Here is an 18,554-nt window from a genome sequence, read left to right as displayed (position 1 = left end):
AATAATCCTAAAGTTTATATGAAACTACAAAAGACCCAAGATTATGAAAGCAATCTTGAGAAAAAAGAACACAGCTGCTGGTGTAACCCTCCCATACTTCAGAATATACTACAAAACTACTCTTATCAAAAAAACATGGTATTGGCACCAAAACAAACACATAGATCAAAGGAAAAGAGAAGAGAGCCTGGAAATAAACCCCTTCCTCTATGGTTAATTAATCTATGACAAAGAATGTAAGAATATACAGTGGATAAAAGACCATCTCTTCAAAAAGTGGTGCTGGGAAAATTGGACTGCCACATGTAAAACAATGAGATTAGAACATTCCCTCACACCATACACATAAATAAACTCAAAATGTTTTAAAGACCTAAATGTAAGACAGAAAACCATAAAACTCTTAGAACCTAGGCTGAACATTCTCTGACATAAATGGTAGCAATATTTTCTTGGATCAGTCTCCTAAGGCAAATGAAATAAAGGCAAAAATAAGCAAATGGAACCTAACTAAACTTAAAAGCTTTTTACGCAGTAAATGAATCTATCAACAAAATAAAAGAGTACCTATGGAATGGGAGAAAATATTTGCCATTGATGGATTGACAAAGGGTTAATATTCAAAATATAAAAACAGCTTATACAACTCAATATCAAAAACAAAAATCAACTCAATTAAAAAATGGGCAGATGACCTGAATAGACATTTTTCCAGAAAAAGACATACAGATGACTAACAGGCACATGAAAAGATGTTCAACATCACTATTTATTGGAGAAATGCAAATCCAAACAACAATGAGATATCACCTGGCACCTTTCAGAACGCCTATCATCAAAAAGTCTACAAATAACAAATATTGGAGACTATGTGGAGAAAAGGGTACCCTTGTACTCTGTTGCTGGGAATGTAAATTGGTGCAACCACTATGGAAAACAGTATAGAGGTTATATGGCTATATATCCAAAAAAATGAAAACATTAATTCAAAAAGATACATGCACCTCAGTGTTCATAGTAACACTACTTAGAACAGCCAAGACATGGGAGCAACCCACGTGCCCATCAACATACTATTGGATTAAGAAGATGTGGTATATACATATACGATGGAATATTAGCCATAAAAAAGAATGAAATGCTACCATCTGCAGCAATGTGGATGGATTTAGAGAATATGATTCTTACTGAAATACATCAGACAGAAAAAGATAAATACTGTATGGTATCAATTATATGTGGATTTAAAAAAAAATACAAGGGAATGTATATGCAAAACAGAAATAATCTCACAGATATAGAAAGCAAACTTGTGGTTACCAAAAGGGAGAGGGAAGGTGGGAGGGATAAATTCAAGTTATGGGATTAACAGAGACAAACTACTATGTATAAAATGTATAAGCAACAGGATATACTGTATACCACAGGGAATTATAGCCATTATCTTGTAATATCCTAATTGCTAAAAATACTGAATTTCTACACTGGACACCTGAAACTAATATAATATTGTAAATCTCCTATACTTCCTTAAGAAATAGTTTGTCATCATATACTTATATTGCAAAAATGTAAATTTTGAAGTATTATGAATACTGACATTTTGAAATAAACTGTTACTCTCTTAAATATACCCAACAGAATCTAAATACTATAGCAATTTGAGATCAGCTATCATTTTTTTAACATCTTTATTGGAGTATAATTGCTTTACAATGGTGTGTTAGTTTCTGCTGTATAACAGTGAATCAGCTGTACATATACATACATCCCTATCTCCTCCCTCTTGAGTCTCCCTACCACCCTCCCTAACCCACCCCTCTAGGTGGACAGAAAGCACCTAGCTGATCTCCCTGTGCTATGCGGCTGCTTCCCACTAGCTATCTATTTTACATTTGGTAGTGTATATATGTCAATGTCACTCTCTCACTTTGTCCCAGCTTACCCTTCCCCCTTATCATTTGTTTTTAAAATACATTAAAATAATTTTATTTAACTATTGGATAATTTATATTGTTTCTTTCTTTCCTCTAATGTATAGTTCCGTTTATTATCACCCCAGAATTTTTGTCCTAATTTTGTATATTTTTTTTGTTAAAAAGCCTTTCATTGATCACTGTATCATATTTCCCTACCTCAAAAACTATTTAAATTAATTTTAAAGGTTAAAAACTGTTCCTTACTAATTTATCATTCGATTATTGTCAGTATATGATTGATCAAAATAATATAAATGCATCACCAATATTTGTAAATTTTTTTAAGTAAAAAGTTAAAATTTAATTGAATATTCATTTGAAGGATTTTTTCCCTATTATTTTATTTATCCAAACATGAATAGTACTCATTGCTACCAATTTATTCCTTTAATTTTTTTATTAATATAAGCACTAAACTATATAATAAATAAATGAATAGATGGGAATTAAAGAACTTTATTATAGTAATTTCCTTCTATCTTTAATTTCCTTGCAGATAATATGCCAAAAATCACATAATTATCCATCTTCATAAATCATTTATCAGCTGACAATTCAATTAGGCCCTCCTTCAATTTTGTCCAAGACAAAGAATTGGAAATTACAGACTTGCAAAATGATTTATTACATAGTGTTTAGAGTCATTAATTTTCTCAATGTGGACACCAATATGTACTTCAAATTTTCCCTTTGTAAACAAACTCAAGGTTTTCATCCCCAGAGGCAATGCAGTATTGTCAAATCTTAGACGTAAGACAGAAGTATGCCTTTATTTTGTAACGCGGGAAAAGGTAAATTGCAAAAAGGGACATTTTGTAGAAGATCAATTTTAGGAAAGAAGCTATGTGGAAATTGAATATCTAGAAATTGATTCTCTTTAAGCTACTATCTTTATCCTCCTACTGTTTGAAAAGACTTTGTGTAGACAAACTCAATTTGAAGACTTGCCATAGATAATACTGCTACCACTGCTATATCTGGTGCAACAATTGGTTTTTACCATTGAAACCAAGCAGAACCCTGTGGGCTCTCAGGCACAAAAGCCTTTTTGTGTCCCCTATTTCTTGTTTGTAAGAAATAGGCTTCATTCAACCCCATCTCATATCCTGCTCAACTCCCAGTGTTCAGTTGGAAGTTCCCAGTGTTCAGTTGGAAGTCCCATAGCTCTGATGGTAAATGACATGGAAAGATAAACTGAAGGAAAAATAAGTATTGGCTGCTATCATCATCCTCTTCATCGTCACCATCATCGATGGAGTGTTTGTGCAAATACAGACATATTTATACTCCCCCCCCCCCGCAGAGTGAATATGCCACATTCTAATAAAGTGACACAAGTGTGTTCTTGGATTTTGCAACTCACCTCAGTGCTTCTACTCTTCAGGAGATAGAATGAGGGAAGGGACGGCTTGAACTCTTCCAGAAAGGGTCAAAAACTCCAATGCCTATGGGACCAACTAGATAAGCAATTTAATAAAGTGGACTTGGTAGAGTCAGAACACATGCCTTGTCTAAAAGGGACAGCCACTACTCAGCTCCAGTCAAACTGTGGCACTTCAAGTGTATTAGTCTAATATAGCCATATCATCCAGTTTTAAAAGAAAAGCTTGAAATGTGGATTCGTATGGGAAATTTGCCAAGTATTATGTGTTGGCAGGCCAAAGCCAGTCCATGAGTTGCCAGTTTGTAATTCATGTGCTAAAATTTAAAGTGGGTATATAGCACGAGAATTTCTGAACATTCAAGAAAGCCTGACTTGTTCATTCTTTTTTATATGCAAGCTAAATGAAAAATCAAGATTATTAGAAGATTACAGGTACTATAGAGTCAGAACAAGAATGATAGATGATTTGAATATACATCTCTAGAACATAATATATGTCTGCTAGGTAGACTATCTTTGGTCTGATCCTTTACTGTTTTTTTTGCTTTTGTTTCTGTTTCTGTTTTTGTTTTTGTTTTTGTTTTTGTTTTTGTTTTGGTCATAGTTTAACTTACCAAGAGTAAATTTATTTCATTTGTTTTATTTCAGAAGAGAGGGTGTGTCAGAGCAATTGATGTCTCTATCATGTATTTACTACAACTGTGAAATGTATGCATGTTAGTCCCAGTTTTGCTGATGAAGAAACTGAGATTCAGAAAAATGAAATGAACTGTACTAAGGTCATACAGCCATAAGTGACCAAGCCAGAGTTGAAATCCTGGTCTTTTTGGCTTAAGTCTAGGCTCTTGCCATTATACCACCCTGCTGTCTCTCTAGTTCTGCTTGTATTATTTGCGCCTATGTGCATCAGTAGGAGTGGGGAGCAACCATAGGATTTCCCTTAAATTCTGTAGATATACTCCATTTAATTAGTACAATCACTTCAAGACCCCAACAACAGAAATTACTTCCTCAGGATAAATTCCTAAAGAAGAATTACTCAGTAAAATTGTCTGCATGTTTTATTAAGCTTTCAGTGTTTATTAGCAAATTGTCCTTCAGATAAGTTGAACCTACAAAGTAACCTAATTCCCAGTAGGAATGAGGTCCTGTTTCCTCTAATAATAATAACAATAATATTATTCATATAGTGCTTACTATGAATGGGGCACTGTTCTAAGTGCTTGACATATGTTAATTTATTTGATTTCCAGAAAGCTCATTTCACAGATGACGAATATCAAGGCACAGAAAGGTTAAATTACTTGCACAACATCATGTAGTGAACAAGTGGAAGTAGTGGAACCAGGATTTGAAGCTAGGCAGTCTAGATTAACTATGTCAGGACTGAATATTATATTGTTCTCTTTAATTTAATAGACAAAATATTTCAGTTATATTAATTTGTATTTTTTTATTTAAAGAAGATAAAATTTTTTTCTTTTTCTTTCCTCCTTCCCTTTTCCTTCCTTCCTTCCTTCCTTCCTGACCCTTTTTTCCCCTTTTGTGACATTAACATACTAGTTAATGCCTTCTGTCTAGTTTTCTCTTATGGTGTTCATTTAAAAAAATTATTTGTAAGAAGTGTGTTATGTCAAGAATATTAAGACTTCATGTGTTATAAATGTTGCAATTTCTTTTAGTTTGACTTTAACCTTTTAGTTTTTATTGTATTTTTGACATATAGAAGTTTAAAAATCCTTAGGAAATCTGTCTATCTCTCCATTTATGTTTTTTTGTTTGTTTTAGAAAGGCCATAATCAAACCTAGGTTATATAAATATTTGCTATAATAGTTTTCTGCAAATTTTATGATTTAATTTTTTATCTAGAATTTATTTTGGCATTTAAAATTAAGATTCATGGAAAGTTTCACTCTTTCCACCTTTCCAACACATTAGGGATTTATTGTGTTTCTCATGTCTTTTTTGTCAGTTCAATGGTATTTGGTAAAGATAGGAGGTGAAAGCACAGGCTTAGTTGCCACCTTTAAGATCAGAAAGCTGATTTTAAAATAGTTAATTATTTCATTTCTTTTTTGTTTTTCTTACAAGTTTCTTACATGGCCTGTTAAGGTTTTCTACTTCTTGAATATATTTTGGTCATGTACACCTTCCTAGAAAAGTAATACAGTGATCCATTTTTCTTTGTCATTAGCAAAGATTTGTACAAAGTCTTTTCTCATAATTCTCAAAAATATAAACCCTTTATCTGTGATTAAATCTACTCATGGAATTCTAGTTTTCATGTAATTATCTTGTTGCTCCTTTCTTAAGTTGCAGCTAATTAATGTTGTGCTTCTCACTAACAAAGGCGTGTTCATTTAACTGCTGGAATGCTAATTTTATTTAGTTGTAATTTAAAACATTAAAGTGGATATATTTTGGAATAAAATGCAAAAAATAACATGATTTATAAGATAAATGAAGAGAATTCAAAATAATGTGCTTTTGGCCAAACTCGTTGAAACAGAGGGTAGAATGGTGGTTACCAGGGTCTGGGGGATGAGGGGAATTGGGGAGATGTTGGTTAAAGGCTATGAACTTCCAGTTACGAGATGAATAAATTCCAGGGATCTAATGTACAGCATGGTGATTATAGTTAATAATGCTGTATTGTATACTTGAAAGTTGCTAAGAGAATAGAGCTTAAATGTTCTCACCACAGAAAAGAAAAGGCCATTATGTGACCTGACAATGCTGCAATGGTAATCATTTTTCAATATATATGTATATCAAATCAATGGGCTGTACACCTTAAATTTACACAGTGTTATATGTCAACCATATCTCAATAAATCTGGGGTGGAGAGAGAAAACAATGGCCAAAATAACACTAAATCTCTATCTACTGAGCCCAAACTGTGGTCTTCCTCCACCACCCATGGGGAGACCTCTTTGACAAAGTCTTTCAGTTTCTCATAAATTACCCTCTATGGTAGAACTCAGGATGATTGCTATTTATTGTTTTTTTAAATTTATTTATTCATTTATTTCTTTTTGGCTGTGTTGGGTATTCGTTGCTTCGTGTGGGCTTTCTCTAGTTGTGGTGAGCAGGGGCTTCTCTTGTTGTGGAGCACGGGCTCTAGGTGTGTGGAATTCAGTAGTTGTGGCGCACGGGCTTAGTTGCTCCATGGCATGTGGGATGTTCCTGTAGCAGGGATTGAACCCATGTCCCCTGCATTGGCAGGTGGATTCTTAACCATTGCACCACCAGGGATAAAGAGCTTACAGAAGGAAAAGAAATGTGTTTTTAGGAGAATTCAGGAAGAGGATGAGTGTGTTTTACCCGTGCTGTGTTCCTTGTAAGAGAATCACATAGTTATAATGTTTATCTATTTGACTTGTTCTTCAAAGACCTTCTTAGATTTTCTTAGCAAATTTCATTTTTTGAGTCTGTTAATTCATTAATGTTCGACTTTTATCATTTTGTAGCCATCACCCTGCTTTCCTCTTTTTTCTGTTGTCCTCTTTATTTGAATGCCTAATTAATTTTTTCTCTCTCTATTCTTCGGTATTTAAGATCTTTGAGTGTATAAATTTGACTCTGAGCTCATTCACATAGTTAAATCAAATACCGCTAAATTGAAGCTTGATAAGAATGCAGATTCCTGAGCACCACTTATATTTTGGTAAGTTTGGAGTGGGGTCTAGAAATCCGTTTGTTTTTTTTGTTTTTTTGTTTTTGTTTTTTTTTTTTTGTACGCGGTCCTCTCACTATTGTGGCCTCTCCCGTTGCGGAACACAGGCTTCGGACGCGCAGGCTCAGCGGCCATGGCTCACGGGCCCAGCTGCTCCGCGGCATGTGGGATCTTCCTGGACTGGGGCACGAACCCGTGTTCTCTGCATCGGCAGGCGGACTCTCAACCACTGCGCCACCAGGGAAGCCCAAGAAATCCGTATTTTTGAATGAGATCCTCAGATCACATATAGGGAAATCCCATCATAATTATGAATGTTTATGTTCTCATTATCATTATTTTTCTAAATTCACTCTAATAAGAACTTTGATTTGCACTTTGTCCCAAAAGTGTTTAATTCTGTTTTAATTTTCAAGTGGTTGAGTTTTTCATTCACAGTTTCATTATTAATATCTAGTTTTGTTCTATTGAGATCAAGGAAGATGGCCTATGATACTTTCTTAATTTTTTCTTTTTTGAGAAAATTAAAAATCTAAAAAAAATATAAAATAGTATTATAACAAATACTCATATCCCTACCACCTAGAATTAACTCTTGCTATTTTGCCATATTCGCTTCCATTTAAAAGAGGAAATATATTTTTAGAGATTTAATTAAATTTCCTTTTAATTACTGTCCTCTGTCCTATTTCATTTCCTCTTCCTCATGGGTGCAAATTTGCTATGAATCATTCTAGTATATTTTCAATAGCTTCACATACATATGAATGCATCTATAAACACCATAGAGTGTTTTGCTAATTAATTAGGTTTTTGAGATCTATATATATAAATATATTTAGATATAGTTCATTCCTTTTATCTTCTGTATTCTAATAATCACATTAATCACACTCTATTAATCCATCCCCCTATTGAGAGACATCATATACCTATATTTTTTTCTTATCTTGAAATTTACTAAAGCATTTGTGGCCTAAATGTTATTAAATGTTGGCTGGATACTAGGGGGAAAAGGTACTTTTATGCATGGTATAAACCAGAATTAGAAATTTATACATAAATTTGAAATTTATTCTATTATTCAAGGGCTAGATCTTTATTTCTCCTACTTAATCTGTAACTAAATTAGATACATGTGTTAATAGCTGCCACTACTATTGTGTGCCTGTCAATTTCTACCTATAATTTCTCACCAAAATATCTTCTCATTTTTAAAAATTGTAAACGCAGTGCATACTTATAAAAGCCATCAGAAAATTTTTAATTTTATCTTAAAAAAAAGGAACAAGGGACTTTCCTGTTGGCACAGTGGTTAAGAATCTGCCTGCCAATGCAGGGGACATGGGTTCGATCCCTGGTCTGGGAAGATTCCATGTGCTGAGGAGCAACTAAGCCCTGTGCCACAACTACTGAGCCTGCGCTCTAGAGCCTGCATGCCACAACTACTGAGCTGCGTGCCACAACTACTGAAGCCTGTGTGCCTAGAGCCTGTGCTTCACAACAAGAGAAGCCACTGCAATGAGAAGCCCGTGCACCACAACGAAGAGTAGCCCCCGCTCGCCACAACTAGAGAAAGCCCTTGTGCAGCAACGAAGACCCAATTCAGCAAAAAAAAAAAAAAAGGAACAGTTATTCATAATTTTAGCACGAAGTACTAACCACCATTAACATACTTGTGTATAGTGTTCCAGGTTTCTTTTTATACATACACATACATTGTCTTTAAGGACAGTTTACACATACAAACTGTTTATAAAATATAGTTTTAACATAAAAATATACTTACTGTATTTTTTGGTATTGAAACGTGATTGTATAATTTCTAACTGTACGGAAATATATAAAACTGAAAATACTCTGTAATTTCCCTGTAACTACCATTTATTTCATGTACACTTTTTATCATACAAATTAACTACCTGTTTCTTAAACAGTGAATATTATTTTTTGTATGGTAATATCATAATATATCTGACCAATCCTGTGTAAAGAGACACTGATTATCTTTTAAAATAATTTTTTAAATGCTGCAGTGCATGTACATTTTATACATATGTATTTTTGTGTCCTTATCCAATTATTTTCATAGGTAAGGTCTCTAAATGAGGCATTTCCAAATAAAGGTGGAAATATTTAAAATGTTAAAATTGCCTTAAGATAACAACTTACACTTCAATTGGCATGACAGTTCATTTTCTCAGCTCTCTCAATGATAAGGTTTATTATTATTTTTCATCTTTGCCAATATAAGACAGAAGAAGAATCTCATTGTTTTAATTTGAAATTCTTTGATTACTCGTGAGCTTAATCATCCTTTTATATGCCCATTGGCCATTTGCACTTCTTTTGTAAAATGCAGGCTCTTGCCTAGTCCTCTTCCCTTCCCCCAAGGGGGGTGTTCATCTTTTCCTTTTTGCTTTGTCAGAGTTCTTTGGTTCTCATTTTTGATCTTTTACTTCGGGTCGGTTTGATTCAGGCTTTCATCTTTTCACTTCACTGCCTGATGGAATATATATATATTCTCCATTAGTCTTTAATGTCCTTTATAGAAGCTGGCTCCCTTTCCTCTCTTCCTCCTTCCTTCCCTCTCTTTTCTCTTGTCTCCTGTTGTCCCTTTGTTTCTTTCTCTCTGTTTCTCTCTCTCTCCCTCATCTTTTTTTTTTTTTTCGGTACATAAGTTTTTAATTTTGACCGAGTCGACTCTATCATCCTGGGCCTGGCGCCGCGTCAGCAGAGGGGGGCGGGGAGGCGAGCGCGGAACTGGGGGAAGGGAAGGGGCGGGGAGGAGCGGGCGGAGCAGCTGCGCGAGCTGCTGGGAGACCGCGCGGTGGGATCACACGGCGGCGGCGGCGGCCCAGAGACCTGAGCGGCGAGACCTCGGCCCGCGGCCTACTCGGAGCCCTCTCTCCACCGGAGGACCAGGGATCCGCAGTCTTCAACACAGAGGTACCGTGCTCCGCGCTCCCCGCCCAGCCCGGCCCAGCCTGCTGCGGCGGTGCCTCCTTCCTTCCTTCTTCCCTCGCTCTCTCTCTCGCCCGCCCGCCCGCCCGCGCCTTCCCTGTCTGCCTGCGTCACTGCGGCCGCCATGGCTGAGAACGGCGAGAGCAGCGGCCCCCCGCGCCCCTCCCGCGGCTCTGCTGCGGCCCAAAGCCCTGCCTCTGCCCCGGCGGAGCCCAAAATTATCAAAGTCACTGTGAAGACCCCCAAAGAGAAAGAGGAGTTCGCAGTGCCCGAGAACAGCTCAGTCCAGCAGTTTAAGGAAGCGATTTCGAAACGCTTCAAATCCCAAACGGATCAGCTAGTGCTGATTTTTGCCGGAAAAATCTTAAAAGATCAAGATACCTTGATTCAGCATGGCATCCATGATGGACTGACTGTTCATCTTGTCATCAAAAGCCAGAACCGACCTCAGGGCCAGTCCACCCAGCCTAGTAATGCCGCGGGAACTAATACTACCACCGCGTCGACTCCCAGGAGTAACTCCACACCTATTTCCACAAATAGCAACCCGTTTGGGTTGGGGAGCCTGGGAGGACTTGCAGGCCTTAGCAGCCTGGGCTTGAGCTCGACCAACTTCTCTGAGCTCCAGAACCAGATGCAGCAGCAGCTCCTGTCCAGCCCTGAGATGATGATCCAAATCATGGAAAATCCCTTTGTTCAGAGCATGCTTTCGAATCCTGATCTGATGAGGCAGCTCATTATGGCCAATCCACAGATGCAACAATTGATTCAGAGAAACCCAGAAATCAGTCACCTGCTCAACAACCCAGATATAATGAGGCAGACCCTCGAAATCGCCAGGAATCCAGCTATGATGCAAGAAATGATGAGAAATCAAGACCTGGCTCTCAGCAATCTTGAAAGCATCCCAGGTGGCTACAATGCTTTACGGCGCATGTACACTGACATTCAAGAACCCATGCTAAATGCCGCACAAGAGCAGTTTGGGGGTAATCCGTTTGCCTCGGTGGGGAGCAGTTCCTCCTCTGGGGAAGGTACGCAGCCTTCCCGCACAGAAAATCGCGATCCACTACCCAATCCGTGGGCGCCACCACCGGCTACCCAGAGTTCTGCGACCACCAGCACAACAACGAGCAGTGGCAGTGGATCTGGCACTAGCTCTAGCAGTGCTACGGGGAACACAGTGGCTGCAGCTAATTATGTTGCCAGCATCTTCAGCACCCCAGGAATGCAGAGCTTGCTGCAACAGATAACTGAAAACCCCCAGCTGATCCAGAATATGCTGTCTGCACCCTATATGAGAAGCATGATGCAGTCGCTGACCCAGAATCCAGATTTGGCTGCACAGATGATGCTGAATAGCCCTGTGTTTACTGCAAATCCTCAGCTGCAGGAGCAGATGCGTCCACAGCTCCCTGCTTTCCTGCAGCAGATGCAGAATCCAGACACACTCTCAGCCATGTCAAACCCAAGAGCAATGCAGGCTTTAATGCAGATCCAGCAGGGGCTACAGACATTAGCCACTGAAGCACCTGGCCTCATTCCAAGCTTCACTCCAGGTGTGGGGGTGGGGGTGCTGGGAACAGCTATAGGCCCTGTAGGCCCAGTCACACCCATAGGCCCCATTGGCCCCATAGTCCCGTTTACTCCCATAGGCCCCATTGGACCCATAGGACCCACTGGCCCTGCAGGTCCCCCTGGCTCCACTGGCTCAGGCGCCCCCCCTGGGCCCCCTGTATCTAGCTCTGCACCCAGTGAAACTACGAGCCCAGCATCGGAATCTGGACCCAACCAGCAGTTCATTCAGCAAATGGTGCAGGCTCTGGCTGGAGCAAATCCTCCGCAGCTGCCGAATCCAGAAGTCAGATTTCAACAACAACTGGAACAGCTCAACGCAATGGGGTTCTTAAACCGGGAAGCAAACTTGCAGGCTCTAATAGCAACAGGAGGCGACATCAATGCAGCCATTGAGAGGCTGCTGGGTTCCCAGCCATCATAATTACATTTCTGTACCTTGAAAAAATGTATCTTATTTTTGATAATGGCTCTTAAATCTTTAAACACACATAATTGTACTTTACTTTCACTTTGATTCTTTTAAATCTGTCTAGTTATAAATTTAATATGCATTTTAAGGTGGAGTCCTTTCCTCCCTCTTTGTTTCCTCCCTCCCTTCCCTCCTCCCTCCCTCCCTTCCCTCCTCCCTCCGTCCCTCCCCTCCTCCCTCCCTCCCTCCCCTCCTCCCTCCCCTCCTCCCTCCCCTCCTCCCTCCCTCCCTCCCTCCCTCCCTTCCTTCCTTCCTTCCTTCTCTGTTTTGAATGGTGGGAATCAATGCCATTTCACTCAAAGGTGTTGCATGCAAACACTTCTGCTTTTATTGTGATTTTTGGAAACAGGTATCAACCTTTACAGTTGGGTGAACAAGTTTTGTCCTACAGATGTCCAATTTATTTGCATTTTAAACATTATCCTATGATAGTAATTAAATGTAGAATGAAAATATTAAAAACATAAATTAATTGAAGCTCTAATTTGTGGTACAATATTGCTTATTGTGACTTTGGCATGTATTTTTGCTAGCAAAATGCTGTAAGATTTATACCATTTGATCTTTTTTGCTATATTTATACACAGTACAGTAAGCACAATTGGAACTGTACATCTAGAAATATTACAACAGAATCTCTGAGCAGAATATGTATAACCAAAATGAGAAAGGATATAAGAAATATTTCTGGAGCTCGGTATATCTCACAATTTTGTAGAATCTTACAGCATCTTTGATAAACTTCTCAGTGGAAATGTTGGCTAGGCAAGTTCAGTTAAAATATAGTAGAAATGTTTATCCTGGTATCTCTACGTATACATTTAATTGTACAGAAAACTTACAGTGTGACATTGTGTCAACATTTGCAAATTGATTGTATATGATCTTAATCTTAGTGCAGCCTGAAGGATCAGTATAGTAATGCCAGGAAAGTGCTTTTTTTAAGACTTCCTTCTCAGCTTCTCCCATAAAGAGACCCTAATACGCATTTTGATTTGTAATTGGAAATGTAACTTTCACTGAAAATGTCATGTGACGTTTGCATTACTTTTAACTGCTGTGTATAAAGGAAACTGTATCTTTTGACTCTATCAGTTATTTCTCTTGTGCACAGGGAAAAATGCATTAAAAATGACTAAAAAAATAAAAAAATTTAAAATGGATAAATCTTTTCCTTTTTGCCTTCTGGCCCTAGGATCATGTTTAGAAGGATTGCCAACCCCAAGATTATATAAATCTTATCCTGTATTTCTCTAATTTTGATGGTTTTGTTTTTGAAAAAAAGTTCCTTTGCCCTGTCTGGAATTATTTTGATGTATAGATTTAGGTATTTTAACTTTTTTTCCCCCCCGAAGGGTAGACAGTTGTTACCCGGTTTTTATCTCATTGTCCTCATGCCCCCCTCCATTTGAAATGTCATACATATATATACTTTATTCTGTGTTTGAATTCTCTTTAGTACCACTGAACATTGTAGCCCCAGTACACCAGCCTGTAGTTATTGAGTTAGAAATGACTTCATATCTCTTAGGGTAAGTCCTCCTTTTGATCTTTTTTATTTTTCACAATTTTCTAATGATTCTGACGTGTTGATTTTACCAGATGAACTTTACAGTTATTAGACTTCCCTCCCCCCCAAAAAAATAAATTGGGAATTTGATTAGAATTGTCTTAAATTGATACGATAGTGAGAATTACAGTGCTTTCCAGAAACATGATATATTGCCTCATTTTTAAAAAGCTTTTACATCCTTCAAGAGAGTTTTATTTATTTAAGTCCTGTATAATTTGTAATAAATGTATTCCTAGGTAATACAGATATATGGGAAACAATACTGCAATTGTGAGCTCTTATTCACTGTGTTACCTGTGTGGTCATTTTTGCTATATAGGGGAAGAATGTATTTTCATAGATTAATTTTAAGTTGGCAGTTTATTGGAATCTATTAAATTCAGAGACATTCAGTTGATCCTTTTGAGTTTTTCCTGGTAAGCAATCATATCAATGATAAGTTATAATGATAGGTTATTTTCAAAATTTATAACATAGTTCTGATGGCATGGGTTAAACAATTCCAGAATAGTGCTAAAGAGGAAAAGTGGCAATGGCATTCTTGTCTTGTTTCTCATTTTAACCAGACTATGTTTGCTGCAGCAATTCTAAATTGCATTTTTGAAAGACCATTCCTCTGGGAGATGGTCAAATAAGTTTGCAAAATGCTGTATACTATAGCCCCTCTTGGAGAGTCATTAGGCAGTAAATTTTGACTAGTATTATGTTGTTTAAAGGAGTATGTTCTTTAAACGATTAAAAACTATTTAATCTTATCTAACTCAGCATTTCCTAAACTTATTTGAGTAAAGAACAACTTTTTTCCCTTTAAACACCCTAATAACATTTGGCATATCAATGTTCCTCAGAACATCAAGTTAGGAAATGGTGATTTATTATTTCACTGCTGTATGATGCTTGGGTGTTCACAATAATTACAGTAGCAAAGTCTGCCATAATTAAGAATTTTTATGACATGAAGGATTTTATAGGCAATCAATATAAAAATTAGCCAGTAACATAGAAAATAGCAAGAAATCAATAGCTATAGGAAAAACTGGATGTTTTCTGAGGCCTGGCTCAGACAATTTAACAGGTAAATTTCTTTCAGGCATTCAAGGAACAGAGAATTCCTTAATTACCCTTGCCAAATGTTTCTCTACCTTTTAATACATTTTGTTTTCTCCCTGAAAAGGTCCAAGTCTTTAATTTATTAATTCTATTTTTTGGTTGTATTTTTGCTTTCCAGTTAATTAATTTTTGTTTATAACTTTATTTACCCTTTTAAAAAAATTTAAAACTGTTCATCTCTTACATGATATAATTTCCTCTTATTATCTTGCAAGTTCTTTTCATAGGCTCTGTTTTTGTTTTGGGTTTTATCTACTGTTAATTCACAATTTATCCATTTATTCATCGTTGAATAAGAAGGGCATATCCTAACCTGCTATCTTTCTCCCTCCAATAAGAGTGGGGTAATTCTTTTATGCTTTCACTGTTTACTTGGTTGTCGTCCCCTCTCTAAGCTTACACTAGATGGCTAGATGGTGTAAGTTTATATTACTGGTTCTGTGAGCCAGCAGGATGAGGTAGTGGGGAGGGAGCTAGGGCCAGGGGCAATCCCAGCAGGAGATGTTCACCTCAAGTTGGCTTTCTTCATTTGCTCTTTTGGCCTCTACTTCAGGTATGTGATATCATATTATACTCGCCACTTGTGTGTGGCCAGTGTGTGAGTGGGTTGGATATAAAACATTGAAATAAGTCCTCCTGGTTTATTAATGAGGACTCATATCAGGTTGAGACCATCATGTTTATTGAGACCATGGTCAGAGACACTGAGCTTGCCTTCTGAGAAGGAGCAGCCTGCTCCAAAGTCTGTTGATGTGCAATGTCAAAATAGCAACAAATGGAGTAATTCCTGTCAGGGCCTAGCCCAGGGATTTGGGTTAAGGTATCAGGAGAGACCTTTGGCCTGTGTTTCATGTTCACAAAACTCAAATTCAGAATTTTAACATTATTCTCAAATGAATTGATTACTCCAGCCATACAGCTAGACTGAGCTGGTTGAAAATGTTCATAATACAGCTTAATTTAGTAAATGTAAACTTTTAAAACTATGTGGCAATTTCGATATTTCCAATTTGTATTATTTTATTTAAAAAATGTATTGGGAGGCTTAGATGAAGAATGTTACTCAGGCTTACCTCAATTTATGAGAGGTTCTCATCCCAGTCTTTTTCACTGCCTGCTCCCACCTTCAGTCCTTGCTCCTTTAAGCTAGATGGTATTAGTGCTTTTCTGCCAGGATTTTCTTGATTTGTCAATATATCACAGAACTTAAGATTGGTGATATCTTTCAGTATGGCCCCATCAGCATCATGTCTTACAGAAATTCCTTGACAATTCTAATGCCCTCATTGTTTGTACAGGTTTTGCTCAATTTTTGTTTCCCTGTGGTCATTTCTATTGATTTGTAGGAGGAAGGACAAAAATTGGGGACCTTTTCCAATGCTACCATCTTCCCAGAAGTCTGTTAGGAAACTTAGGGGAAAAACAATTTTCTAAAACTAGAAAGGAGAAAAATGATTTGGATTATGATTTCAGATACCAGACTGAAGCCACCCAAAGAACAACTTCATCAGGTGGTGTACATTCTTACCAAGGCTTTAGACATTTTGATAATGGGTAAGCACCATTGGCAAAAGGTATTCTAAACCAGCAAACTCCAAAGGTTGGGTAAGCCACTCTCAAATAAGGAATTGTTTGTCCTGACATACATAGGCAACATTATTCATCAAATGGATATGTATTGAAGCATATGGCTAGCTAGCTTCAGCTGTACTGAGGTATCTAAACACAGATTTGGGTTCCCTAAGTACTATCAAAATTCAACTTCAGAACTTCTTAGCCCAATGTGTAGATTAGCAAATTTAAGGTAATTTCAGGAAAGATGCTTTAATTTATTATTAAAATAATAGTTGATGAGCATGAAAGAAAAAAGACATGATTACTCAGCTCTAGCTTGGATTTCACAATATTGTTTCTGTTAGATTGGGATGATAATAATAGCTAATGTATTCATGGTTATGTTCAATTTTCATAGCAACCCTATATGGTAGTACTACTATTATCTTCCCCAGTTTACAGATAAGGAAATAAACTAACAGTTTAATTTTCTGGGGTCACACTGCTATTAAGTGACAGAGTCAAAATTTGAACCCAATTCTGAGATTCCAGAGTGTGTGCTTAACCAGTTCATTCTTCTGCTTTCCCCTGAATCTATTAAACTATACTGGTCTATTTATAATAGAGATTTTTATAATAAATTATGTAGTAACTTGCCTCCTGGGTGTTGTTGTGGAGATACATTAGCTGTTGTTAAATGAATGCATCTCTGCTGCTTTTCACACTGGTGCAGCTCCCATAAAAATGCATATGTGAGAATCAGCTTTGTCATAATCAAAACTGCAGTTTGGTGGTTTGGCTTTCTGACTTTTGAGTTATGGCGAATATTTGAAACTGTCCTTCAGTACATCTGTCCACAGTGTCCTAATACATACGGTATGCCTCCAAATTGGCAATCACATGGGCCACTTGTGCTTCAGCTGCTCTGGAGGATGCCTGCATTTTGTTGAGCTGCCTCCCAGAGACCTCAGAAGGCAATAAACATTGTGTACCTCACCATGGTATTTGGCAGTTTCTCAAAATGCCCTTAAGAATAAAATTGGAGTAACATGAGCTAGATAATAACAGGCCAGTAGATGGGTTAGTAAGTTGAATTGACAGTGTCAAATGATGTGTCAATATAAACAAGTGGTTTCTAACCTCAGTTCTGTCTCATTGAAATTATTTTTCAGTAACTAGTATGAAAATATAAAATAGCTTGCCCATCCCATGACAAATAGTATAGCATTAGAAGGCAGAATAAATGCACTGGATGTCACTAACAAGATCCAAAAGTCCTTAGTAGATCGAAGAAAATCTATAGCCAAATCTAGCAGGATTAAATTGAATAGGATAAAATGTAAAGTCTTATATCAAAAATTCAGTTACTAAAGGAAAGGGGTTATGTGGCTTAAAAATAGCATTTGTGAAAAAGACTCAGTGATTTTAATTTACTATAAGTTTAACATGAGCCCACCATGTGAGATTATAGTGCACATGGGTGTAATGAAGTCTTAGGCTCTATTAATAGAGGCATGGTGTCCAGCACAGAGAAGTCCTTCATAATGTTTTTTTCTTTTCTTGATCATTTATGTTGAGAGATTTGGATCATTTCAGAGCACCACAATTAAGATGGACACAGACAACCTGGAAAGTGACCAAGATGGTAACTCATTTACAAATAGACACAGAACAATTATTAAAAGGAACAAGAATGTTTTAGTCTAAAGACTGGGTGTTGTGGTTTTTTTTTTTTTAAATAATTGAGGGCCTTGTCAGATAGAAGAGGCATAACATTTACTTGGGTAGTTTCAGAGGGCAAATCAATTTAAATTTTACAAGAAGTCAGAATTTTGGCTTACTCTTAGGAACTTTATAGCAATAAATTGAAGATACCCTTGTCACTGGAGCTGTTTAAACGGAAGCCCATTAGACAGAAATATTCAAGAATGAATTAGAAGACCTTCAAGATTCCTTCCAAAACTAATATTCTCCCAAATGGACTTTTCAGCTTCTCACTGAAGTTTCAAGGGCTGGGGTCAAGGTTGTTCCAGAATGAAGACATGTTACAAACTTCTGCATTTCTTACCTTAATAAATAGCAAATCAGAAGTAGACTGCCACCTTTGTTGACATAACGTCTAGATAAACTCATTGTTTTATTTCATGATCCTACACATGGGAAAAGGACTCAAACAAGATCTTAAACTGAATGTCAGAAAGTGCTGAGAGCTTGGGAGGAGGAAATAGGAGCAGATGCCTGAGGTCAAAGGACTCTAGTTTGAGA

The 18,554-nt window shown here is 37.2% G+C and overlaps 1 protein-coding gene across 1 annotated transcript; it reads left to right on the top strand.

Moving 5' to 3' along the window:
* The first annotated feature begins 9,845 nt into the window (after window positions 1–9,845).
* Window positions 9,846–12,187, top strand: UBQLN2 (ubiquilin 2). The gene has a single exon (XM_060136954.1). It carries the CDS (start codon window positions 10,130–10,132, stop codon window positions 12,002–12,004), a length of 1,875 nt encoding a protein of 624 aa, XP_059992937.1. The 5' UTR covers window positions 9,846–10,129; the 3' UTR covers window positions 12,005–12,187.
* Window positions 12,188–18,554: the final 6,367 nt, after the last annotated feature.

This window comes from Lagenorhynchus albirostris, chromosome X (assembly GCF_949774975.1).
Source record: "Lagenorhynchus albirostris chromosome X, mLagAlb1.1, whole genome shotgun sequence".
In the NCBI taxonomy this organism is placed as follows: domain Eukaryota; kingdom Metazoa; phylum Chordata; class Mammalia; order Artiodactyla; family Delphinidae; genus Lagenorhynchus; species Lagenorhynchus albirostris.
Note: the sequence above shows the minus strand (reverse complement) of the source record. Positions and strands in the feature narration are given on the sequence as shown.

Excerpts from the sequence above, each read along its gene's own strand:
- UBQLN2 (XM_060136954.1), top strand. The coding sequence starts at position 10,130 with ATGGCTGAGAACGGCGAGAGCAGCGGCCCCCCGCGCCCCTCCCGCGGC.